The sequence below is a fragment of the Pseudonaja textilis genome, chromosome 4, assembly GCF_049901715.1.
Source record: "Pseudonaja textilis isolate UNSWEBS1 chromosome 4, rPseTex1.2, whole genome shotgun sequence".
Taxonomy (NCBI): Eukaryota; Metazoa; Chordata; class Lepidosauria; order Squamata; family Elapidae; genus Pseudonaja; species Pseudonaja textilis.
The window spans coordinates 69,555,960-69,569,495 of NC_141993.1; the positions used below are offsets into that span (position 1 = coordinate 69,555,960).

At 34.6% G+C, this 13,536-nt stretch overlaps 1 protein-coding gene across 2 annotated transcripts in view; it reads left to right on the forward strand.

Moving 5' to 3' along the window:
• The first annotated feature begins 2,758 nt into the window (after positions 1 to 2,758).
• MME (membrane metalloendopeptidase) overlaps positions 2,759 to 13,536 on the forward strand; it is a 98,377-nt gene continuing 87,599 nt past the window's right edge. The window contains exon 1 of one of the 2 annotated variants that reach the window (XM_026701652.2): positions 2,759 to 3,093. In XM_026701652.2, the coding sequence (XP_026557437.1) occupies positions 3,017 to 3,093 (77 nt within the window). In that variant the 5' untranslated portion in view covers positions 2,759 to 3,016. The remainder of the gene's footprint in view (positions 3,094 to 13,536) is intronic. The other variant, XM_087933332.1, reaches the window with a different exon arrangement.

Genomic DNA, 13,536 nt, shown 5'->3' on the forward strand with positions numbered 1-13,536 from the left:
AGCACAATACATTTAGATTGGCATTTGTGTACTTTTGCTTCAGTTTTGCTTTTAAGCCTTTCAGATTTGCTTGATTCTATGAAACTACTTTAAAGATGACAGGGCAAGCAGAGAAAGAAAACATAATAATCATCCTTATTCTTCCTCAAACTACATTTAAAAAGCTTCTTTAAGACGTTTAAATGGGGAAGGCAACTTTTATAAAAGTTTAGGCCTTTATTATACTACTGTTTCTGAGAAACCCCCTATGGATTAAAATAAAAGTAGAAGCATAAAAAGAAATGTTCTGGAACTTGGATTAATAAAAATAAAACACACAGCAAGAACATTTGAGCCTGAATATTAACCAAATAGACCTACTAAAAGTAAGTTTGATTGAGCTTGATAGGGCCTTTTTTAATGAGAGGCTATTAGAATTGCAAATTAAAAATAACTTAATTAATACCTTGCTCCCAGCATTTGAGAAACTCATTTTTTTACATTTAGGTTTTCTTAACAAAGATTTTTGTACACTTTCAAAAATGTATTCTCCTGTTGGTTTGTCCAATGTATACATACATACAAAATATGATCAATTTTGGAGAAGTAGCAAGGCCTAAAGGAGAAACAAAGGATCAGGAAGGTTCTGAAAAGTCAAGGCCAAAAGGGTCCCAATGGTGATAGGAGCACCCAGGCTGTGATTCCTAACCTAGGAGAGTGGCTCCAACAGATCCCAGGAACCTTTTCTTATAGGGGTGAGAAGGGAATTTTTAAAAATCATATACATATTTTTACCTTTATATTTTATCCACTAATCTGAGTTACATCAACAAGCAGAATAGTACTAAAACAATTTTATTCACTTATAGCCTCCACCAACAGGGAGATGCTGTTTGCAGTTGAGTAAATTCATACTTTCTGAGAGTTTAAATTTTTATTAAGAAAAATTGATATACAATCTTTGATAGAACCATAGATTAGGATAAAATTCTCCAAACATTCTTTGATGACCTGACAATTCATCCGCAGGAACAAAGTAGTACATTCTGCAGACAGAATGTTGTTGGTTTTGTTGTTATTTCATACTTTTCAGATTTAGCCATGTCAGCCATATAGCCTGAGCTTTGCTTCAGATTGACCTCATTCATTTTGTCTTCCATTTATTCTTTATCATAAAATTACTTTTCCTTCCAGCAAATAATTGGTGCAAGATATGATCTTGGATGATGATTTCAAGCATTCTACTAAGACTTTAAAACTTTAAATGAACAGTTAAGCCGTTAATGGCAAACATGCATTTACCTGCCGTATGAAGATAAACGAAACATTGAAATGCTGAGTATAGAAAAATGAATTCTTTTTGTTCTTTACATAGGATTAATTATATAAAGGACAAGTTAGAAAACTACTGATCAAGAAGGAAAGAGCATAAACCCCCAATGTATTATACAAACTATAATTGAATTTAAATAATCACTGCATTTAGTATCTGTTTGTTTATTAAATAGATCCGTAGAATGTCTGGCTCCAACAGATGTTGGGTTCTTTGAATAATAAAAATAAGTCAGCATAATAAAATAGGTGGGATTCCAGCCATGCAAGGCTCTTGCTTCTTTTCAACATTGAGGGAGTTGTCTTTCCCTATTCTCCAACCTCCGAGAGTCATCAGAATTGACACACACAGAAGCATAGTTATACAACATAAAAAGAGATCAGATATCTTCTGTATAACTATGACTCAACCATTATTTTTAAAAGCACTATATATTATCAGCACATTCTTGTAGTTCATATTAGCGTGCACTGATTTTGATAAACCTCAAGATGTTCAAGGGCAGTTGTAGCCATATAGAAATCAACTGAATTATGACCACACTTAAGGGAAAAATATATGATTTTTTTTTCTCCTTTTGTAATATGTTGTTGCCGCCCAGATTCACATTTGTAATAGGGATGGCAATATAAATCAAATAAATAAAATAACAGAACAATAACAGAGTTGGAACAGATCTTGGAGATTTTCTAGTCCAACTGCCAACTCAAGCAGTCGACCAGATATCATTCTAGATAAGTGTCTGTCCAGTCTCTTGTAAAAAGCCTCCAGTGATGAAGCACCTACAACTTTTGAAGGCAAGCCATTCCACTGGTTAATTGTTCTCACTGTTAGGAAGTTTCTCCTTAGTTCTAGGTTGTATTTTCACTGTAAATGCCAATCTATTTTTACTGTGCTAATATGTATTAGAACTATGAGCTAACATGTATTAGAACTATCTGTAACTCTGTTTATCTTTGAACACATTAGCATCAGCAGAAAATTAATCTAAAGGTAGAGAAGTTTATGGAGATGGTACTGTACTAGCTCCATGTAGTGTGTGTGTGTGTGTGTGTGTGTGTGTGTGTAAAAGAGGAAACAACTATGTTTATTTCATATGTAGATGGCCCTTAACATGAAGTCTGGGTAGAATACATCAGGGAAATTCAAACAAAAAGCAGGTAGAGCAGATACAGTACTAAAATGTTAGGATAAGTTATATAAGGTACTGTGATTCTCAGATATATTTAATGTTACAAAGGTCCTGGGCTTATGCAGAAGTAAAGATATGCATGAGATTCTGCCACATATAAATCAAGCTCGGTGCCAGCTTAAAACGAAAAACGGCATCCAAGTTAAACAAATATTCTCTCAGATGATCCTCTTTAAACATCAAGCATAGTATTTCTTCAGAAAGCACAGCCTGTTATGCCCACCCTTTTGTATTCCTGGAAAAGGCACATCCTGCTCACTTGATAGTAATCCTAACCACAAAAGTGTTCTTTGTTTTTCCGTCTCAGAAAAGTAATAATGGTGGATGTCATTTGCTGGCTCTCATCCCAAACCTGAAAAATTCATAGGAATTGAAAACAAGAGCCAAGTAAACGCCTGTGGTTTTGTTTTTTTGTTTTTGTCAAAGAACCATTCGTTCAGCTAGTTGATGGTATGCCTAGATTAAACAGCCATTAAGAGTAAGCAACACTCAAGACAAACTTTGATTTCAACATGTCATTAGCACCACTGAAAAAAAAGGAGGTGCTAGAGACAACCCCACCTTCTGTACAAGAAACGGGAAATTTGGGGTGAGTTTGCTACAGTTATAAAAATGTTGCTTTGCAGCAGTGTTTATGCCCATGCTCCTTTGTTGCTTACTTTATAGAAAATCTCAGAAGATACATATTTAGCTCATCTTAAAGAACTACCCTCGCTTGAGAGAACAATGTCTATTTCTCACTGCTTCTATCTGACGTATTCCAGGTTGCCTGATTTTGTGCTATCATTTGTTGTATCCATCCTACTTCTGGTTGAAGTTTAGAACAAATTGTGGTGATTGCCACTGCTATCTAACACTGCTTTTTAAAAATTACAGTAATGTGTTTTTTGTAATTTTATTGCATTATGCGTCTTTTCTTTAAAAGAAGTTTTAATAATAATAATGACAACTTTATGTATTTTATTGTTTTCCTATCTGGTCTAAAGGCTGTAATAAAAGTTTGATGATGATGATTGAGGATGATGATGATGATATCGCTTCAAGAAAACAAAATGTATATCTATCCATTTCCTAGGTATCAGACATCCAGATGCAAATCCAAAGCATCAAAATTAGAGTTTTTTCTACTTCTATGATGATTGAATGATGTTGATTATAAATTGTCTGTAGCAGAAATTTAAAGAAGAAACTCAGACCTATCTCAAAGCATTCACCCTTTCATTTTAAATGGAATCTGACTTACCACCTACTGCTGCAGAGCATAAGTAGCAAAAAATATAGGATCAGTTGGTGGGCAGGAGAAGCAAAGAATAAAATTCTTGCTACTCTTAAGTAAGGCGTCAAATCCCAAAGGTGCTTTTTTTTTCCCCAAAAGAAGCAACTGAACTTTCTATTTTTTAAAAAAAGATATTTAGCTTCTCATCCAAGAAACTTCTTCAGCTCTCACTGGATGGTGGGAAATGGAAGGATTTATACTCCTTGCAGACAGCTGGTCAATTGTTTTAGTGCAGGGGTCTCCAACCTTGGCAACTTTAAGACTTGTGGACTTCAACTCCCAGAATTCTGGGAATTGGAGTCCACAAGTCTTAAAGTTGCCACAGTTGGACATCTCTTTTTTAGAGGGTTTATCTGAAAGTTTATCTGTGTCATCAGGGTCACCCGAGTGTTGCAAATTGGTGTGGAGCCTTCTTGGAACTGTTGAAAGGACTATGTTGTAGATTGGAGGTAGATGATGTCATGTCCGCCCCCCTCTGTTGATGATGTCATGTCCCTCCTCTTCTGTTGAGAGATGTTCAGAAAACTATGTTCAGTTTTGACATAGATGGCCTCTTTCACTCCACTTTCAAACCAGCAATCCTCTCTTTCCAAAATATGGACTTCGTTGTCTTCAAAAGAGCGGACCGTGTCTTTTAAAAGCATCAAATTCTATGCATCGAATGCATAGAATGTCTACAACATTAATGAACATTAATACTGATCTTTAAATGACTCTTGGTTCAGAAGACTCATTACTGGAGTGTTTCTTCATAAGCTTGCTCATGGAATTTCCCTAATGGAATTTAGCTAAATTCTATGTGCTGCTCCTTGGATGTAATTTCTGATGTTTGTTACAGTTTGGACTGACCTTGTTTCAGCTTTTCATTCCATACTTTTTTTTTGTAAAAAGTTTTTTATTTTTTAAATTTTACACATCTTTTCACACGAACAAGATGTTTCCAGATTATGACATTTGTACATAATCATACTTTCATTTCCATTAATCTTACATAATATTAGCTCATATTTCACTCATCTTTCACTCATCTTTAAATAAATTTGCATTTCATATTTCAGTTCATTAATTCAATATAATTTCATTCATACATAAGTTTTCAATTTTTTATCCCCTATTATTTCCATTTTCATCTTACCACCTATTTTATTTTGCATTACACATCATTATTGTCCTTAATTTCTCTAAGCTGATATATAATAATCTGAGCAATCTGAGAAGAGTAAAAATATAGCAAAGCCAATATATTTAGGATCCACATGGTATTTTCCATTCCCCTACTATAATCATAATAAAATATTCTCATTATACACTTCTAATATCCATTTAATAATCAACTGTATATATAGTCAACTGTATATATCCCCTCCAGTAAATCACTAAATAGCTTCTTAGTATATCTCATTTTGTTTACCTTGTATTTTCCTCTTATTTTCTGTTTGCCACTGTGATACTCTTACATGAGGGCTCTTTCTTTCTGCTTCTTGTTAAAAAAAATCAATTTCTTTTATCTGGTTACACATTGCTCACCATTTCACCGCTCCAGCACACACTTAGGTCCTGACAGCTTTCCATCTTCAGGGCAGCCATTTTAGACTGCTGTTTATCCTTGTCTTCCAGGAGAGTAATACCTAGCTAGGGAGGGGAGATGTGGCTCCCCTTGACCCAGCTGGTGGTCTCCCCTTCTTCCCCCACCTCTCCGAAGTGAGTCAGATGATTCTGGTCCCATAGGGACCCTTCCAACAAGGTAAACATGGATCAAAGCCACGCATGATCGTAGTCTCTGATCCATCGTTGACAGAAGCACCACCCCACTTTTCATTCCGTCCTGATATAGTTCTGTATAGAGGGATACAGGGATAGAATCAGGAGTAGGATTCAAATTTCTTAACAACTGGTTCTGTGGGCATGGCCTAATTTGTGAGCGTGGCTTGGTGGTCATGTAACTAGCTGGGCATGGCTTGTATATAAATATTGTAAATATATATGTAAAGATTGAATTTTTTATTTTAAAAAAAGAGCAACTTTTACCCAAAATCAGGCAGAGCAGGCAGGCAGATTGAGCTGCTTGCAGAATCACAACTTCACTCCCAGGTCTACTTTTCTGCAATCTGCTGCCTGAGTCTGCACTGAAAAATAGAAGCTTCAATCCTAAGGAATGTTCAGCTCTGCTCTCAGGCCACTTCTCCCTCCCACAACCCCCTGAATACTACCCCTGACTGGGCCTCGGGGAAGCCTTCTGGGTGGGGTGGGTGGGTGGGGAGGGGAGGGGCCAGCCAATGGTGTGATTTGCTGGTTCTTCAAACTGCACAGAATCGTAACAACCGGTTCTATAGAACTGGTCCGAACTGGTAGAATCCCACCCCTGGATAGAATCAAGATTACATGAAGTGTTAGTTCCACTTTATAATGCCTTGGTAAGGCCACACTTGGAATATTGCATCCAGTTTTGGTTGCCACAATGTTTGAGACTCTAGAAAAAGTGCAGAGAAGAGCAATAAAGTTGATTAGGGAACTGGAAGTAAAATATATAAAGAGTGGTTGCTGAAACTGGGTATGTCCAGTCTGATGAAAAGAAGAACTAGGGGTGACGTGATAATAGTGTTCTGTTATCTCAGGGGCTGCCACAAAAAAGAGGGAGTCAAGCTATTCTCCAAAACACCTGAGGGTAGAACAGGAAGCAATGGGTAGAAACTAATCAAGGAGAAAAGCAACTTAAAAATAAGAAGTAGTTTCCTGACAGTTAAAACAATTAATCAGTGAAACAACTTGACTCCAGAAGTTGTAAATGCTCCAACACTGGAAGTTTTTAAGAAGAGATTGGATAACCATTTGTCTGAAGTGGTTTAAGGTTTCCTGCCTAAGCAGGGGGTTGGACTAGAAGATCTCCAAGGTCCCTTCCAACTCTGCTATTCTATTCTACTCTGTATTCTGTGTCATGATACAAACAGCTAATTCTGATTTTGGTGAAGTTCTCCACAAGCAGGATACCATTTGGCCAATAGGAGCTTCCACACATATATATGGCCTAGCCTTCTGAAATATGTGCTTCTTGTAAAGCCTTTGTTCCACTGGTGATACTTTTATCAAAGATAGAAAGAGTTGGTCTTTTAGAGTAATCAGCTGCTGTTAAGATGCTAAGAGTACTTGACTTTTGCATGTAATGCCTATCAATCATCATAGTGGCTTTTTAAGTGTGCTAGTAAAAGGTAGCACCAGATTCATTTCCATATGGTTTAAATGACATTTTAATCAATTCAATCTCTTTGGGGTGCATTTTATAATTATTAGAGAAGGTTCACCCAAAGTGGAAATCGTTATTATCACCATTTATACAGCCACATTATTTGAGTTCCCAAAGAAATTGCCAGATATTCTCAGGGCTCACAGTTAAATAGTTTATATGTCCTTGTTCCTTTCTATTTATATCCCTTGTACTTAAAATGTTGATTTGGTAAAATGAACTATATATATATCTGATTTCAGATTGGACATAAATGTATGACTGAGATGATTGCAATAGTTCTTAGACATTTGTTAAGTATTATCTGGACAATTTTCATAGATCTCCATATTCTGAATCTTTTAGGTGCAACACAGGATATTGGTTACATTATTCAGTTTTTAATCCAGTATCTTGAATGGTATAAAAGTTATGAGCTGCAATTTAAAATTCTTTGTACATGGTGGCAGCTGCTGACAATTTTACAATCCTCAACGATCTCCTTATTAAAGCAATGGCAAGCGCTGTCCGTTCTGACAATTCTTATCACCCTAGTGAAAAATAGAAAGGAGAGAGTCAAATGTTAGTTTTATTTTTTCAGCATAATTATTTCATACCTGCCATTTCTTAGCTGCTGATTTGTAGTCTGAAGACAAGTTTTTTTAGGAACACAAAGAAATGAAGCTTACAGAAGGGTTATTCTTAGTAATACATTTCCAAAGCAAGTATCAGTCAGTGAATTGCTTCTATGCAAAATGGCTTTTAGACACCATGAGAAAGTATTCGTGAGAACATTATTTTAGAAGCAAAGAACTATAGGTAACATTTATAGTAAAATAAAGCCCAAACCCTGGCAGGTCCATACCCTGCCAGGGCTTGGACAGGTATTTTAGGCAGTCAGCTTGACCAGGCAATCTGAAGGAAAATGTGAGTTTATATATCTAATATATATTAAAATTATGGTATATAAACATCTAATAAATAATTTAAATTCTGTTGATTCTGTTGATATAATAAATTTTATTTTACATAATTGTAGTTTATGAATGAACATTTTTTTCAAATATAGATTTTTTTTATGTAGATTTCTTTATTTAGTTCAGCTGAACTCTGGACATAAAGTTGTACTGTTTCAATTCTGTTCTGACCAGAAATGTAATTTTTAGTTTAGTTTTAGTTTAGGATTGTAGCTGACACAATTCATTCAATAAAGTGATATTATTTTTGATAAAATGGTAAAAAATATGGGCTATAAGATACTACTAGGGGAATTCAGTATTGGCTAAATTATTGTATCCAAATTATACTAAAAAATGGGTCAGCTTGTTATACTACCTTGAATGCAATGCTGGTCTTATGCTTTGTGTGTTGTTCCTATTTTATTTTATTTATTTTATTTTATTATTTTGTATTATATTATATTATATTATATTATATTATATTATATTATATTATATTATATTATATTATATTATATTATATTATATTATAATGATATATGATATGATATGATATGATATGATATGATATGATATATTATATTGGTTTGTTTAATTTGGTTTATTATTAAATATTATTATATCATTATTTTGAGACCACCCTTCTCATTCTCAGGGCAACTCTTTATTACCAGGCTGGAGAAAGGATGATTATCGGTTTAGCAATTGATACAAACTAGGAAGTGCAGGTAACACTTTTGAGGAGAAAGATGTTTATAATGTTTTTATTAAAGTTTGTTATGAGATAAAATACTTATAATACAAAAGTTTTTAAAAAGGGTTGCAGTTGGAAAAGAGAAGTAAGAGTAAGGAAAAAGAACAAAAATAGTGACTTCTGACTTTTTCCAGAGCAGTAGAACACAAGAAAAATTACAAGCTCAACTTTTTGCTTTACGTGTCTAATTATTTCAAACTATTTCCACAATATCAAAGTTAATCAATCATCAAAGCCTAAAATTACAGTGTTTTTTTTTTGAGGTCAAGGTCCAGAAGTGGTTTCCACGTGGAAACAAAACTAGTTAAATTTTTCTCTTTAATTAGAACAGTTAGTTTCTCTGTCACCATCAACTGTATCATCTTTACCATGCATTCTTCCATTGTGGAATTTGTGTATCTTTCCATCTTTGTGCATATAAATTTCCAGCCACTGTCAATATATATAATAGCAATGTTCCAAATTTTCTTTCAAGTTCTTTGAACCAACAACAAGAACTTCTGGTTTCGGCTGTATATTTATTTTAAGAGTCATCTTAATAAAAATTAAACGCTGGGTCAGTATTTCTTCACTTTGTCACAAAGTTCACAACGGATGATAAAAATTAGTTTCTTTACATTTGCAATATACATTTAAAATTCCTTTATTCATCTTTGATAGTCTCTCAGGTGTTAAATATCAGCAATACATCATTGTATTAAAAATTATTTCAGATTATAATTCAGTGTAAACTTCAATCCATTCATCCACATGTTTTCCCATTAATCAATCATATTATCACCAGAGTTCTTTGCCCCTTGAATCATACAATCTTTAATATATTCATTTTCCATATTTCAACAACAGTTTATAAATCTTGGCAATAACACATTCATCATTAGCACACAATGTATTTTCAAACTCATTTTTTGGAGACTCAAAGCCATGTCTTTTCTTATCTATATTAAATCTTTTTTTAATTGTACTGATGTGAGCCAGTGACAAACAAGCCCTTCTAATTCCAATTCTTCTTTCAGCTTCAAGTTCAGTTCACTTTGAATAAAACATTATTTCACCATAGGTCCATAATTTACTGTCATTTCTTTTCTACAAAAAAGGCTTTCTATAGAGGGTTTTCCAAACAAAGATAGAAATTTATCCCGCCTTAAAAAATCCTTTTTAATATCATTCAAAACAGCCACAAAACTGTTCGGAAATTATTCTGATGTTAGTGCCCACGGTCATTCTGTTTCTCTAATTTGTTAAAGGAGTATGACTGAAAGGATCAGTGGGTCATGATTGTCTGGTAAGGATATAGAATCCAAGAAGTAATTGCTTTACAAAAGACATCAATAGAAGAGCATTTTCAGAGGAAGATGCATTTAAATTTTGGGAATCAATGCTCCTTACAAAACAAAGAATAAATTATGTCTTGTTTTTATAAAACATTTTGCTTTCATTTAATTACTTAATTATTTCTTAGATTGAAAAACTATCATTCTAATATGTCTCATTTATATCTGAAAATTTTTGTGTTGTATGAAAATTATTTATTTATGTCTATATGTGTTCCTTAAATTTGAAGATGTCTATGTCATTCTTACATGCCAAGGCAACAGATACATCAGCACAGGTAGACAATATTTATATCATTTACATTGTTTTTAGTACGCAGTGATGATGTTTGCTTGTTTCACATCACAGGGTGGGTAGCAAGTATGAACTATGAACATATTTTCAACAGTTTATCTTGATCTACTGAACTAATGTGAGCACATTTCCACATAGCAAAGATACCCTTAAAAAACACCAAACAAAGAAGATAAGTAAAGTACATAAAATACAGGCGAAGTTTTGTTCACACTGTTGTTATCTTTACTTCTTTGATCACACACTGAAGATACCCCTGTCCCCACTATTTCACAGCAACCATATCTTTTGAGATTATATGAAATGGGACAAAATAACTCCGTTAAAGGGAAGAAGAAAAAGCTGAGTCATCTCAAAGTATTTTGGTAACTGCATATAGGCTGGTAAACAAAGAAATGTAATCGAGGAATATGATGATTTTTTTTTTCTGAAATGTTCTCCACTTCAGCCTTCCTCCTATCTGACTGGATCTTGCTGCCTGCTTCTTCTCCTATACTATCCGACCATTTCTATTCTATTAGTTATCCTCCTGATGGACAGATAGGTAAAGTCCCAAGGAGGGGTGAGATACGACAGGGTTAACAACCGGTTTGGGATTTACAAGCTTCCCTGCCCGCTGTGAGCCACGCGCCTATCAATCATCATTAACACGTCATTCGTGCGCTGCTGCCGCCACTGCTGCCGAGAAGCAGCCTTTGAAACAGACCTCTTTACTTGTTTTTTTTAACTGTAGCTGTGCCTCATTTGGCAGCTGAAGCTGAAAAATCAGGAAATAAAGATCAGATAAGAGCCCGGGTGGGTGGGTGCGTGGGCAATAACATCAGCAGACATAGAACCGGTTCTATGTCTGCTGCTCTTCAGAGCTACCGGTTCTATAGAGGTGGACAGAACCGGTAGAAACTCACCCCTGGTCCCAAGCCCTTTTATATAATACATTTTGTGGCCTTGCAAAGAATAAGTGAACAAAAAATAAGTAAACAAATAAAAATACTCCCATAGAATAGTTGTTCCAAGATTATTTGAACTTGACATTGGAAGCTCTATCTGAGACATTCTACATTGGGCTACCCTTGAAGTGTATCGAGAAGCCTCATCTGGTGCAGAATGCAATGGTATAGCCAGTTATGTGTGCCCCTAGTATGGCACATCTTACAACTTGACTCCATTAGTTGCATTAGTTACTAATTAGGTCCAGTTCAAGGGGCTTGTTTTGACTTTAAAGCCCTTTGTGGCATGGGGTCAGGTTATTTGAGGGACTGACTCTCCTCAATTACATCTACCTATCTCATCAGTTCCAGAAGAAATGGCATGTTGTTGATCCCATCTGCTACGGAGATATATGTGGTAGTATGCAGGAGATTATCCTTTAATTCATAATATTATTTTTTTATTGTTGTTTTTCCATATTGCTATTTTTTTTAGTTTTTATTGTATGCCACTCAAAGTCACATTTTGTGAGATGGATGACTACGTAAATGAACAATTCATCAGCAGAACAACTTGCCTCCAGAAGTTGTAAATGCTCCAACACTGGAAGTTTTAAGAAGAGATTGGATAACCATTTGTCTGAAGTGGTGTAGGGTTTCCTGCCTGAGCTGGGGATTGGACAGAAGACCTCCAAGGTCCCTTCCAACTCTGTTATTCTATTCTATTCCTATTCCATTCCATTCTATCCCATATATAATGAACAAATAGACAAATAATAATTTCAATTCCATACTGCTGAGGCCTGAATTAACCTTGACTCCTTTTACCTCTTTCAGTGTGCAGACACCATATTTTAATAGGACTGCATGTTTTATTAATAGGATAGTTTCCCCCATGCTTAAAAAAATACAGCTCCACAACTTTCCTCTGATCCCTCTTCACAAAGTAATTTGATAATGTTATTGAAAACAATATGGATGGAAAGTGGTGTTGATAACACTGTTGTAATTATGCCTAACTTTGAATACAGAACCAGGAAGAAGTCACATTTCTGTCAATGCTACAGCAATGCATGAGGGGATAGTTCAACTAACTTCACTCCATGTCAACAGTAAAAATCAGTAACTTAGGGTAAAGCAATGTCAACCATGGTTAACCAGCCAGGTAAATTAGTTGGTAACACTTCAACACATATTTAGCAATAAATCAGATTCTAGATTACTTTCAACAAGAATGATTTTAATATTCATAGTTTTTGTTTGCTTACTTTCGGTTTGATTTTAAGGGCTTGCATACAGCTAGAGTATACAGCTGGGGTATTCCAATAATACGTCATTCTGTAGTATGTTGTTCTTCATATATTGGATAATATTCTAATATAATGCAAAAAAAAAAAAAGATTTGAAACAAAATGTTGCAGAGTGCCCCAGTCTGAGCTCTCAGATATCATTTCATTGCTGTTTTTTCTTAATATATTTAAAGAAATCAAATGCAGTTTAAATAAAATATACTTAAATTTCAAATGAAATAATTTGTATGTGATTTCTTTTGAACATAGAGCTATAAATGAGGGGCTGGGCAATCCATATTCCAAAGACGCATGCAGCCCCTAGCTCTTTTTTGAAGACCTTGGAGAGCTCTTAGTTTTTGTTACTAGATAAAAGTGATGCAGTTTCCTGAAAATATTTGATGTGAAACCAAAAAACCCAGATGTTTTATTGTTAAGCTTTTGCTAGACTTAACACATCTATAGAATTATAACATCTCCCCTTACCCCAAACAAGCAAATAAACAAAATTGAAAAGGTAAGTCAAAAAGTCCTTAAGGCTCCAATGCTATTTAAGTTGTAATAGTATTGATATGTATACATTCATCTGTACATGAAACCATTTATGTCTCATAAAACCTTACAAAAAAGAAAACACAGAGAAATATTATATAAAGGGAAAGGAACAATATCTGTCATCTCCATTGACTTCTAATCTGCTTCCAGATGTGTTTAAGAAAAATGGTGTCATCTTTTAATAGAATCTTTTTTATCTTGATCCTGATATAATCCTAGGAAGTCCTTCTCCAAATGTCTAAATGTTTTGGGGAAAGTGCAGGTAGTCCTCTCAACATACAGCAGTTTGTTTAGTGACTGTTTGAAATTACACTGGCACTGAAAAAAAAAGTTTGCAATCAGTTTTTCACACTTACAACCATTGCAACATCCCCATGGTCACGTGATCAAAATTCAGATGCTTGCCAATTGGTCTATATTTATG